The 14,409-nt window shown below is 43.2% G+C and overlaps 1 protein-coding gene across 1 annotated transcript in view; it reads right to left on the bottom strand.

Annotated features, from left to right (window-relative positions):
- glra3 (glycine receptor, alpha 3) overlaps positions 1 to 9,846 on the bottom strand; it is a gene marked incomplete at both ends in the record, with an annotated part of 139,370 nt that extends 129,524 nt beyond the window's left edge. The window contains 2 exons of the mRNA XM_080722885.1: positions 7,356 to 7,423; positions 9,708 to 9,846. Of these exons, the coding sequence (XP_080579011.1) occupies positions 7,356 to 7,423; positions 9,708 to 9,846 (207 nt within the window). The remainder of the gene's footprint in view (positions 1 to 7,355; positions 7,424 to 9,707) is intronic.
- Between the last annotated feature and the right edge of the window lie 4,563 nt (positions 9,847 to 14,409).

Raw genomic sequence — 14,409 nt, 5'->3', positions numbered from 1 at the left:
ACTTTAATATCTGGATTTTATATAGTACTTTTACACCACAGTACAGTACGGCACAGTACAGTAGTACCATAAACTACAGTACAGTACAGTACAGTACAGTACAGTACAGTACAGTATGGTACAGTACAGTACAGTACAGTACAGTACAGTACAGTACACTACGGTACAGTACAGTACAGTACAGTATGGTACAGTATGGTACAGTACAGTACAGTACAGCACAGTACAGTACAGTACAGTACGGTACGGTACGGTACGGTACAGTACAGTATGGTACAGTATGGTACAGTACAGTACGGTGCAGTACGGTACGGTACAGTATGGTACAGTATGGTACAGTACAGTACAGTACAGTACAGTACAGTACGGTACAGTATGGTACAGTATGGTACAGTACAGTACAGTACAGTACGATACAGTACGGTACGGTACAGTACAGTACAGTACAGTACAGTACAGTACGGTACGGTACAGTACAGTACACTACAGTACAGTACAGTACAGTACAGTACAGTAATATGTCCGACCGGAAACGTGCTGCGGCACAATAGTTCCGCCACAATAGTTCCCCCCCCCCCCCCCCAATTTTTTTTTAATATATATATATATTTTTTTTACTTTTTTTTTTCAAAAAAAAATTTTTTTTTAAATGTATTTATTATTATTTTTTTTTTTTTACTTTTTTTGAAAAAAAAAACAGTTTTTTAGTAAAGAAGCGGGCGTGGACTCTAGATGTGAGCGGCCCGAAAGGCCGCGAACCTCTAGTATATATACAATGCGTAAATACGGATGTTTTTCTTTCTTTTTGTAGTGTGCAAGTCTTTTTTTGTGCCAGTTTTCCTATCTGTCTTGTACTAGTCTTGTACAGCTCAATCTGGCTAACCGTCGCCAAAGAAAAGGGAACATCCTCTGTCTGTGAAGCGTAAGCTATCATCCTCTTGGTGTATTTCCAGCCATCGTCCGCCGGGACAATAAAATATGGATTTGGGACAAACACAAAATCGTCCCCGCAGGGGGAAGGAAGGGGCATTTTATTTTATTTATTCGAATCGGGAAATGTCAACTGAGCGTGCTTGTCAGTGGGGTGTATCACTGGCACTGACAAACTGCATTTGGGCTGCTCTGTACTGCCACACGGGGCCGACATTTGGGTTGTCAGGGGGATATGGCAAGTACCACTACTCAGTTCTGTTCACTTTAACCTCAAATGTTGTTCTTTTGGCGCATGTTTTCTGCAACTCTGAACATTTTCTTTTTTTCAGATTGGGATCACCGTAGAGTGCTTCGCAATCCACGCCCTACACCTCTGACACGGTGCCTTGTCATTGTTTCCGACGTATCATTTTTCCATCGTCCCATTAGTCCGACGGTACCTAACCTTAACCTTAACCCTAACTTCAGTAAAACTATGCCTAAAGCTAACCCTAACCTAAATGTAAATCTTAATGTAAATCTAACCCTGACACTAACCCTAATCACCGTCAGTGTAATGATATGTCGGACTTATGCGCCCTTATTATAGATACTATGTCGTCTTTGTCGGGTGTAAACCTTATGTCCAATGTTTTTCAAGGATCCAAATAAGTTTTTGGGGTTTAATTTTTCTTGTTTCTTCTTTGCTGTGGCGTTAGGGAACCATTGCGACCACATTCTCTTGCTGACGTTGAGCTGACGTTGAGACTTTTAAAAAAAAAACTATTTTTCCTATTTTGGAAATGGAAAGTCTTAAAGTATTTTTAACTCCCTATTTAAAATGACGCTTCTGCAGCTTACACCAAACATGCCTGACCCGGGGGCCCATCGTGGCACGTGGTGGGGATATTTTTACATGTCCTGCGGCTTCTTTCCTAAAATGTATTATTTATGGCCTGCTAGTAATAGTCATGTGAAATTCATACATTGAGTGTTTCGGAAATTAAACTGCTGCTGAGGCTGTTTCATTTGAAAACTTGGGAAATGGGACCTTCTGCATAATACTGTAAAGTGTAAGTACTTTTACTTTTAGTACTTTAAGTATAGCCTATTTTGATGTAGTGTTAATTGTATGAGCCATGTTTTTATTTAATATCAGTCTTAGTCCAGTTTCAATTGCCCTTGTTAGTTTTTATCACATTTAGTCCACCTCATCCTGTCTTTGTTTAGTCAAGTTAGACTAAAAGTCGAGCCTTTTAGTCTTTATCTTTGTCCAAGACAACATCATTTTAGTTAGTCTTGTTTAGTCAACAAAAGATATTTTGTTGACTAAACAAAGTTTTAGTTTTAGTCAGGACAATTATTTTACCCCTTTAATGTTTTTGTCAGCAAATAATATAGAACATATTATCCATTTTTCCTAAAATTATTTCACGTAGCATTTTCTCTCATCCTTTTGATGAAAAACACAATTTTAAGGAATACAGTACAATACAGTACAACAAGACCACACCTGGTTATAGAACCAATGATTCTAGTTCAACCAACCCAGTACAACAGTACAGTAAGCTAACAAGACAACACCTGGTTATCCAAGAACAGCCGAACATCGTCTGGTCAGAATCACCAGTCTAGTAGCTTTTTTATTTTATTTTTATTTTTAGTCATCAGGGCATTAGTTTGTTTATATTTTTTATTTGTTGACAATTTGTTGTCAGTACATTTAGTCTGAGTTTTAGTCATCAGCTTAGTTTTTATCTAGTTTTTAATTTCGTTTTCGTCAGTGAAAAAAAGGTAGTCGACTAACATTTTTCATCTTAGTTTTAGTCTACGAAATGAACACTATTTTGATGCCAATGCTTTAGTACTTTTACACAAGTAAATTGTATCGAACTCGTACTTGTAAATTACTTTTTCTACAATTGGGCATTGATACTTGTACTATATGGGAGTACTTATTTAATCACTGAAAGGATTTGTTTACTTTGCGTAGATGCACTGGCGGAACAATGATCGAGCCACACACGCGCCCGGACGCGCACACACACACACACACGCACACGCACACGCACACGCACACGCACAAACACACATACACACACCTAGAGATATACATTAATTCACAAAATGTGCCCCTGGCTTAACTCGGACATCATCCGACCGACTGTTCGGTCTCAAACTTGGCATGCATATCGCATCAAACCCAGAGGCGTGCAGAGGTGGAGCGTCACATCATCATCACCTTTGTGCCGCTAAACCAGTGAAAAGGCTAACCCAACCTCTCGTCTTAACCACTTAAACCCCAGCATCCATATTGTGGATTGTATCAGTTATTTCTACTAGGGCATTCACCAAATATTCGAATATCAAAGTCACTATTCGACGTTGTTCACCAAAATCTAATATTCGCTTATTTTTTTTTATTTTTTTTTTCTCTTTATAAAATGTATAGTTTATAAAGCTTGGCTAGATAGGAAGTCATAAGAATGATTTGTCAATGCCCCTGGTGGATGAATTTGTCAATGCTCTATACCAGGGGTTCTCAAACCTTTTTAGGCCGTGACCCCCCAACTGGGGACCCCCACCCTGACAAGCACTTGGAATTGTAGGTATGAATGTAGATCGGCTATTTTCACAATGTCTCAGGCGACCTTGAGTCACGTGAGACATCGGCGAGCGTGCGGCAGCGAGTGAGTTGCTGTGTCGAGCGCTGCGAAGGTCGCATGAGCCAACTCAGCGCCGCTATAAGTTGTAAACCAGAATAGTAAATCCTCATCCCAGCGGCTTTCGGCCCCCACCGTCGTGCTCAGATTCGTTGCTCCCAAGTAGAGGTCCGCGCGGGACTGATTTTTTAATCCCGTTACCACCCGCTCCCGCTTGATTTCTGACCACTCCTGCCCGCCGCCGCAATGATTTCATTGTTGACCGCACACACGGCACTGCAGACAATTCCTGTCCGCCCGCTCCTGCCCGCAACAAACAAATTATGCGCGTCCAACAGCCTTCCTTCCAAGAAGACACATTGAGATCCAAAACCATTACCAAACAGAATAAGTGTACGCGATGAGAGGACTGAGGAGCATTTGTGAGGGGTTGCTCACACATGTGGGAATGTGTTTATATTGCAATGGGAGGGAGGAACATATATAAATAGTTATATATTGAATTAAATAATGAATGACCATGCCGCCGCGACACACTGCTCACGGTAGCGTCTGAACAAAATGAGAGAAAGAGAGAGGAAGAACGAGAGAGAGAAAGAGGGCGAGGGACTGAGCCACGGAGGGGGGGAGAGAGCGAGAGAGAGAGAGAAAGAGACAGAGACAGACTCCAGTCCACGTACTGTAGGTGCGTGCGTTGTCCTCAGCAGGGCGAATTACGTTCTCTACATGTTCACATCTTGCTAAAGTATAGATATAAGCTCTATGTCTCGTTTATTACGGAGAGTGCGGGATTTTGCGGAGTCCGCTGGCTTTATTTTGACCGCCTGCTCCCGCCCGCAGTGATGAAAAGACCCCCCGCGCCGCAACTATTTGCGACGGGACCTGCAGGTCCTGCGGGAGTGCGCTCCCGCTGCAGACCTCTACTCCCAAGCTCCCAAGCCACGAGGGGCGTGAACCTTTTTGCAAAAAACAGGGAACGTTCCACTCCTCGCCAGCAGAAGAGGTATCTAGCTTTTCATATCTATGGGACTTTGCTTCACAGGGCCCTGGGGGACTAGTTTGACTGACACACGGTCCCTCATTCCTACTGAATCTCTGTCCTGACCTATAGTTCCTCTATGCCTATGTTCTTGAAAATGACAATGTTAGTTAATGCAGAAGAGGAAAAATATTACACCCATACTAGGTATCCTCTCAAATTTAGTTACTATGGGCATGATTTGGAAATTAATTATTAAAAAACAATAACAATTTGTGCAGGACGGAATTCGCACAAATTCATCATTATTAATTTATATCGGACCAGGTACCCATTTATGGAGATCCCTGATCCTCATATATGGAGATCCATGTGGAGATATGGGCATATTGGTTGGATCGGCCGTTCTACAAAAAAAAAAAAAAAAAAAAAGTTTCATACAACTGTACAACTGTACAATCTGTTTTATGCCCATATATGGAGATCCCTGTCTGTTGAACCAACCGTGTACTGTGACGGTATCAGCTGTGTCAGTATCTGTCTCTCAGTCCTTGTCCCCTTCTATGGGATTCTATTAGTGTGGTTGCCCTAATAGGGAATCATCTGGGAATCAGATGTAGAGGTCAGCTCCATATATGGAGATCTAGGTGATGATCCAGTCATCTCCATGTATGGATATCCAGGGTTTGATCTTTGATGAGGTGATGTCACGTGATGTCACAAAATATTTTTTGCTTGATAAACTGGTCATTATTATTATCATTATTATTATTATTATTATTATTATTATTTTCGCAGAATATTAACTATCAAGCCAATAGTTATAAACAAGAATTGTTTCCGAATTGTTAGTCCCCCCAGATTCCTGGGGGGACTAACAACCTCCCCCCGTGCACGCAAACATGGTGGGACATTTACATTTAAAAACTAATCAAACCATCGGTTCAAATCGGAGCGGTGAATTTGAGCAGCTATACACTGTGTGTGTGCGTGTGTCTAGGCTGCACAACAGTGCCCTTCTCAATTTGTTCCTGTTTTTATAGACGGCCATGCACCGCTTTACTAACGAAACAACTCCGGCCACGCACCGTTGTACTAACGAAACATAACTCTGGCCACGCACCGTTGTACTAACAACCCTAACCCTCTGGCCAAAGTGGGTCAAAGTTCATACTAATGAAGACATACGGACAGACAAAGCCATTTGTTGGGAGCTCACCGCTCCAAAAAGCAATCGGATGGGAGCGTGGACAAAAGCACGGTTTTGTGCAAATTATGCTATAATTATGCTATAAAGCATTTGCATACGTATCATCGCAGCACGTCAAGCCTCAAGCACCGCAATGTGAAACATGTTGCTGTTAGCCAGTTAGCGTAGCCTCCATGTTAGCCTCCTTACCCAACCTAGCTCTGGTCCATAGCGTTAGAGAGCCCTTGTGCTCATCCTCCCGCCTGTAGTAAAATGTAAAAATAAAAAAGTAAGCAATTTACCCCGAGTGAGAGGACATTATGCTCTGATAATGTCCTGTGTGAGGGGGTGATCGGACGAGGCGAAGCCGAGTCCGATAACACCCTCACACAGGACATTATCAGAGCATAATGTCCGACCCCGAGTGGTAAATAGCTTTTCTACCACTTTTTCCCTTATACATGAAAGAAAACACATAGTTGTAACTTGCAAGGATCTTAAGTTACAATCATTATTGCCTATAAAACTTCCGCGAGACAGCAGATAGTTCCACCAACAACATCTTCTACTCACCAACAGATGGCGCCAACTCCATACTAATCCATGCGTCTAGCTTACAGCTAAGCTAACGTCAGTTAGAAGTACCGTTCCGGCCGTAAATAGAGGCTGTTCGCTTCCAGAAAGGCATAGGTTCAGAGAAAAGGGGCTTTAAAGTTGGCGGATTGCATTGGATCCAAATAAATCGGCGACTATAGCATGCACGTTAGTATACATAGGACCGTTGCCACGGTCATATGTTGGTTGGGGGAAAGGTGTTCCGACTACCTCCTGAAGTCCCCGGATGTACACTGAGGCGCATTGATCTCGTCCTCACACAACTGCGGCGGTTGTTCTGCCATAACCTCCGGAATTTAGCCAATCAGAATCCAGTATTTGAACATGTGACTAGAAAAAGTGGTAGAATATACTTTCACTACTCACCAAAACAGGTCAGTTTTAGGAAGTTGAAGCCTACTTTCCTTAATGGGAACACTTGGAGCCCCCCCACCTCACTTCTAAAATACACTTTTTAGACAGAAAAGAAGAAAATATTTCTTATTTAAGGATTATATAGGCAGGGGTCTTCAACAGGGGGTCCGGGACCCCTAGTGTCCTGCAGAGTTATTACAGGGGGTCTCCATATCTTTGTGTGATAGGACCTTTTTATTGTATTTATGTTAACCACTTAAACCCTCAAATTCCTTTATTCTGAGGGGAACTTTAGAAGACGGTAGAGTAGAGTGTTTAGGCCAGGGGAAAGAGCAGACCAGAGCCTAGGTTCACAGTGCTGTTAAATAAAGTCTATGAAGCTATATGAAAAGGTTTAATCTGCAACACATTGTATACAATATGTAGTGGGGGTTCCTGCTTCATCTCTCCCTCAGCTAAGGGGTCCTTGTTGAGTTTACAGACGGTCCTTGAATTTGTATAGGCTACCTGAATCGCAAATAAAATTACACTGATCTGTCATAGCAGTTGTGCCACATAGCAGTATAAATGGAACGACTTGCATTGTTACCAACATGCATGGCCCCATAAGACAATATTATGGAGATAATAATAGTGTACATACCATTGTGGTCTCTGCTATGGACCCAAAGCTGTTGATGAAGATATTACAGGAAACATTCACTGGAGGACCTGCCACGCACGCATGCACGCACACACGCGTGCGCGCACCCACGCACGCACGCACGCACGCACGCACGCACGCACGCACACACACACACACACACACACACACACACACACACACACACATTCAGTTGTTTATCCTGTGTTCTGTGTGAGTCAGTGTTGATTTCGTCGACTAAAACTAGGACGAAAAATGTTTGTCGACTATGTTTTTTTTTCACTGACGAAAACTAAATAAAAACTAAACTATGAGGACTAAAACTTTAGGGAGGGACTAGTGGAGAAGACAGTCATTTTATGTTTGGTTGCTGTCACGCAACCAAGTATAAAATCAATCAGTACGATGCCATCAAGGCCTGCCAAAATACATCTTATGATATTTAGTCGACTAAAATTAGACTAAAACTAAAACTGTTCAGGTGACTAAATTATGACTAAAAGTAAAACTGTTCAGGTGACTAAATTATGACTAAAACTAAAAGACATTTTATTCAAAAGACTATGACTAAGGGTGCGTTCGGAAACCCGCACCGGGTGTGTGCTCAGTGTAACTTTCAAGCCCAAACGACCAATTAAGCTGCAAATGCTGCATTTTACGGTAATTTCCTCCATTGTTCACAGCTGAGAAGCGTTCGAGACATGGCCATGAAAACAAACCAATCAAAACACCACACCGTCAAACCCCATCTTCTGAGTAGGGTTGTTCAGTGCGTGCACTCAACACACTGGTGCGCCACGCACTGGATTTCCGAAAGACAACGGAACAAGTGAACCGAATAAACAAACGACAACATGGCACACCAGTGCGTTGAGTGCGCATTTCCGAACGCACCCTAAAACTAAATCAAAAACAACACTGGTGTGAGTTCTCTCTCCTGATAGTATACAATTCATATTCTGACCTGAAAATGAACTGTCTGTTTACCAAAGTGCTGAAGAGACCGTTCCTGAACAAACACTCTAGTCTATAGCAATGATTACTACAGTAAAACAGCACACACATATGCAGCCATATTAGGTTAGGTACATGATTAGGTACATCATGCCTCCGGTTCCTGTCTGGCCAGAGGGCCTCATCTACCGTATATGGCTGTGTTCTCCTCTTTGTGAGTGTTTTTAGTGTCTGGACCAGGGGTTCCCAAACTTTTTTTGTCTCATACAGGGCACCCCATGAATATTTTTTTAATCCGAGGCACCCTACATGTCCAAAACCGTTTGTTTTTTATTTATCATTTATAAAATGAAAACAGCAGATCTACAAGCACACAACGCCTCACATCGCGAGGCGTTGTGTGCTTGTAGATCGGCTGTTTTCACTAGTTTTTGCGACAGTCTTGTATGATGAAGCAGGGCTATGCTTTACCAAAAGACGTACACATTTGAAACTAGAAGATACAAGGTTTCTACCCGACAGTGACAATATTTTAGTGATTATGTTGCGAGGGAAATGTTGAACTGACTTAGAACTGACTGAAAATACATGTACTTCAAGTTTAAAATGATTCTAAATATTTTTTCAAGTGTCCAAATACATACCAAATATTATCAAATTATCTTGCGGCACCCCAGGACTGCTGTCACGGCACCCCAGGGTGCCCTGTCACCCACTTTGAAAACCCCTGGTCTGGATAACAAGGTGATGTATACTTGACATCAGACCTGAATGTGTAGAGATTTGAATATTTGTGTGTTGTAGGTTGATGAGCTGAGATTTTACATGAGAAGTTTGTGCAACAGCTGAACATTGTGTGTAGTGTTTAGACAACAAGGCGATGTGTAATTGACATCAGAGTGTAAAGCAGGAAAGTCAGAGTCTAATGCAGGGAGCATGAAGTGAAGGTTGTGCAAATTGTGCCAAATTTCAGTGTTTGTGTGTTAACAATTTGTGAAAAACTGTAATAAAGAGCTACTTAACACTTAACCCAACCTTTAAAGGAGTAGTTCACCCCCAAAATGACTTATTTTCTATTGATTACTCACCCCATGGCGACTTGAGTTCAATAATATTTTCAGTTTTTGTCGCATTCCTAAGACAACAAATGTATTACAATACATGTACCCCCATTGATTCCGGATGGGGACCCAAATGCATTGGGGTCCCCATCCGGAAACAATGGGGGTGAACTACTCCTTTAAGGATGAATGGTAATACTTTGTTGGATTACTGTCTACATACTCTGTAGAATCCTCCTGAGTATTCTTGAACTGAGTGAGGCACACACACACGCACGCACGCACGCACGCACGCACGCACGCACACACACACACACACACACACACACACACACACCTTTAAAATCAGGTCTGATTCTAGCATCGTATCCAGATGTTCTGCCCATCAGCTTGTCCAGGAAGTCAGAGGGAGACCAGGGTACCTGGCGGTTCCTGGACGCAAAGTCCAGCTCCTTACCCTGTCCATCACTGAGAGAGAGAGAGAGAGAGAGAGAGAGAGAGAGAGAGAGAGAGGGACAGAGAGGGAGGGACAGAGAGGGAGGGACAGAGAGAGAGGGACAGAGAGAGAGGGACAGAGAGGGAGGGACAGAGAGAGAGGGACAGAGAGGGAGGGACAGAGAGGGAGGGACAGAGAGAGAGGGACAGAGAGAGAGGGACAGAGAGGGAGGGACAGAGAGGGAGGGACAGAGAGAGAGGGACAGAGAGGGAGGGACAGAGAGGGAGGGACAGAGAGAGAGAGAGAGAGAGAGAGAGGGAGAGGGAGGGAGAGACGGAAAGAGAGAGAGACAGAGAGGACAGAGAGATTTTTTTTAATTAAGAATATCTTTTATTTATTTATTTTTTTCCACACAGAATACATGATCTTATATGTTTTTCAAAAGAATTTGATATATAAAAGAAAGAAAAAAAACATTAATTAAAAAATCTACAAGTTCACAATGCTTGAGCTTGTAGACACTATTTTCAAAAAGTGGTTAATTCATGCAAATTAACCACTTGTTAAATAGAATTCATACATCATAAAGACGTACACGAACGTGCCTACGTGTGTGTCAGCTGATTTGTGTGTCAGCTGGGTGGGCACCCAGCTCAGAGTCTAATTAGTTTTAGAAAAAGCTAAGGGGGAAAACGTGTCTCCTTCCCAGAAACACGTCCTGTTTTTTCTCTCTATAGCAATCTTTATTGTAATTTGATACTTTTTGAATGTAATTGGCTTCGAGAACTGGCTCGTTGCCAAAAAGAAAGCCCACAATGTGTCCAAAAATTGTGTGAACTTGGCCAATGTTCCCCCAGAATGTGGTTCAAGTTGTTAAGAAGTATGGTACCCCCACATCAGGGACGTGCAGAGAGTTGGCAGTTTAAGCAGGTCTGCTATTTTCGGTGCTTGATACCACACTGAACTAAGTATAATCAAGTCAATACTGGAGATGTGGCATAAGGCATGAATTTTTACACACACAGGGCAATTCTTTCAACATAGGATGCTGCATTCAAGTCCAGCAGAGTTTGGACAAAGCAATTCTTGCTGCCTTCAGGTATGACATAAAGAGTGCATTGTGTTTCTTTCACCATAGCAAAAACTGCATCTATGGTCTGGAGAGGGCACTTTTTTCAGACAGATAAAAGGGCAGGCCACAGCTCAAGCCCCCTTTGATGTTTATGTGTGCCTGTGCCATACATCTCAGCCTTTAGCCGCTTAAAGGGCCTACACCATGCTTTAAAACTCTATTTTTTGAATAAATATATGCTCAAAATTGAGTCTTAGACAGGTCTTCACCCTCAACAAACACTCTGACCATTCCTTTTGTTTCTACTAGCTGTGCTATAATTAGGCTCTCCAGCTGCAATACCAAAACAGCCTTTGTTTGCTCAGGGGCGCATCTAGTGGGGTTTTTCCACCCCTCCCCCTCCCCTCCTCTCCACTCCTCCAACGTTGACAACAAATATTGGGCCAATACAAAAATAGGATAATGTTGCAGCTCTGATTATAGCCTACTGTAGGCCTATGTTGTATGATATAAGCCTACTGTCAAATGACACAGGGCGACCGTTGCTAGACCAGACATTAGAGAACGTTAATCTACATTAGACAATCAACCCCACCCGCATTGTATTTATGTATAATGTATAAAAATGTATGAAATATAACAGCCCATAAACCATAAAACTGTCTCAGCGACTCACAAATGGGTCCCGACCCAGTGTTTGGGAAACAGAGGGAAGCATCCATTTCATATAATAGTAAAGTACGTTCAGAATCGGCGATCGCTGTTTGGGGACAGTGAGGGGAGAGGCGGGGTGTTTTAGCCCACTCTAGCCGGGGACAGCGAAGGGAAGACCGGGGGTGTGTGTGCCCTCTGTTGCCGGCCAGCTCCCTCTATAGCCGGGGACAGTGATAGAAGAGGCGACGTGTTTAAGCTCTCTATAGCCGGGGATAGTGAAGGGAGGACCGGGGTGTTTTAGCTCACTCTAGCCGGGTTCCCAAACTTTTTGACCGCGGGCTCCCACCCGGCCACCGCGGCGAGCTCCCACCCGGCCACCGCGGCGAGCTCCCACCCGGCCACCGCGGCGAGCTCCCACCCGGCCACCGCGGCGAGCTCCCAACCGGCCACCGCGGCGAGCTCCGTGGCGAGCTCCCACCCGGCCACCGCGGCGAGCTCCGCGGCGAGCTCCCACCCGGCCACCGCGGCGAGCTCCGCGGCGAGCTCCCACCCGGCCACCGCGGCGAGCTCCGCGGCGAGCTCCTACCCGGCCACCGCGGCGAGCTCCGCGGCGAGCACCCACCCGGCCACCAGAACAGTAAGCCAGCTGCAGATGGAGGTGGAGGCTAAGCAAATTAGAAACAAATGAGGGGCTGGGTTTACAACAGTAGCTCTGGTTTTTACCCGAAGGGTGGGGGGGGGGGGAAACGCGTGTGACGTCACATGCGTCAACTCTCAGAACAGCACTGTTCTGAGAACCCGTGGAAAGCTTTTCAACTCTGCCTTCCCAAAAACAGAGAAAGACACAATGGTCAGAAATAGGACTTTGTGAGGATAGAAGGTGCCAGTGGGACCCCAAAAAAAGGTTTTAAAATAGAAAAAGTGAAAATTCATGGTGTAGGTCCTTTAAAGGAGTAGTTCACCCAAAAAAAAGACCCAATGAAGCATTGAATTAATTAATGTCTTATGTTTTTGTCACATTGAGCCATTTGATGACCAGATCATCTGTAAAAGGAGACTCAGTAGGAGACTCTTTGAATATCCTAACAAGTCATCAAATTATTGGCTTAGCAATAACGCTACAATAACAAAACAATCTCTATTAATTAAAGTGTCATGGGGTGTGTAACCGATAGAAAATACATTATTTTTTTGGGGGTAAACCCTGTCGTACAACAGGGTTAAATGAGATGGAAGCCTGCATATACAGTAGGGAATGCATGGTGTGTGTGTGTGTGTGTGTGTGTGTGTGTGTGTGTGTGTGTGTGTGTGTGTGTGTGTGTGTGTGTGTGTGTGTGCGCGTGCAAGCGTGCAAGCGTGCATGCGTGCGTGCGTGCGTGCATATCAATCTAAAAGAATGATAATGGAACTCACAGATGGAATAAATAGATGGATCAGTAGTCATAATTCAGTCATCTCACTCTCTCTCTCTCTCACACACACACACACACACACACACACACACACACACACACACACACACTCACACACACACACACACACACACACACACACACACACACACACACACACACACACACACACACACGTGCAAACAGAAGTCATAATTCAGTGTATCCTGAGGCTAAGTGCACTGCCATAAACTCATCTGTTACGTAAGTGACCGGCCGGGGCTCACCACACACACACACACACACACACACACACACACACACACACACACACACACACACACACACACACACACACACACACACGTGCACCTATTTACAGAGCTGCCAAGGCCTTTACTGTCAGAAGATCAGTCTACTGAAAGAGAACATATCTGGAAAGTGATACACAAAGTGGAACACAGTGAAAACAAAAACATACATAAACTGTGGCGACAAGAAGACGGAGAAGACGGACAGGAGGACAGACGTCAGACGGCCAGCAGTGGTGGTGGAAAAAAGTACTCAACTGTTTTACTTAAGTAAAAGTATCAATACTTCAAGATTAGAAGTAAAAGTCCGGAATTGAAAATGTACTTGAGTAAAAGTACAAAAGTATTGGTATCAAAATGTACTTTAGTACCTTAAGTAGAAAGTACTCATTATGCAGAATGTCCCGTTTCATAACTTTTCAAATGTTTACTTTTGAAAATAGCAGATCTACTGATTGATTGATTGATTGATTGAAGACTTTATTAGAAGTTTGCATAGGAAAAGGTACAGTTTCATGACGGTACAGTTCACTGGTACAAGGTCTACTAAAAGGAGATCCATGAAAAGACTAAGCTTATTTCCACTGGAAACCATTGAAGTATCTCATATAACATTGAATGACAGACAAATAGAACACAGTACTATGCAGTAGATATGTAAAGAAAAACAAAAAAGAAGACAGTAAGTCTAAAACAAACAGTATATACAAAGAAGGGGCAGGGGAGGGTAGGGTTGGGCTAGGTTCATTTTTTACCAGTTGCGAACGGCTGCTGCCTGTAAGTGGTTTTTCAGGGCAATTTTAAAAGATGCTAGTGATCTACTGTAGAACAGATATTTTCAAGTGGCCGAAATGTCTATTGGGCTGTTTTATGTATGTGTTGGACTAATAATCAAAATCTCCAAAGTAACTTAAGTTTTCAAATAACTGTAGAGGAGTGAAAATATAATATTTGCCTCTGGGATGTAGTTGAGTAGAAGTAAAAGCTATGGAAATTGAAAATTCTGCAGACAGACTAGACAGACAGACAGACTAGGGTTGCCAACCAAGAGCCAAAAATATTGTCTCTACAAGCTTGTAGATTGGCTTTTTTTCGGCAAAAAAAAAAAAAGGTGTATCGGGGAAATCGACTGAGTATTGAGGGTTTAAGTGGTTAAATATAAAGACATGAATTTA

This window comes from Nannobrachium achirus, assembly GCF_963921795.1.
Source record: "Nannobrachium achirus genome assembly, chromosome: 3".
Taxonomy (NCBI): domain Eukaryota; kingdom Metazoa; phylum Chordata; class Actinopteri; order Myctophiformes; family Myctophidae; genus Nannobrachium; species Nannobrachium achirus.
Note: the sequence above shows the minus strand (reverse complement) of the source record. Positions and strands in the feature narration are given on the sequence as shown.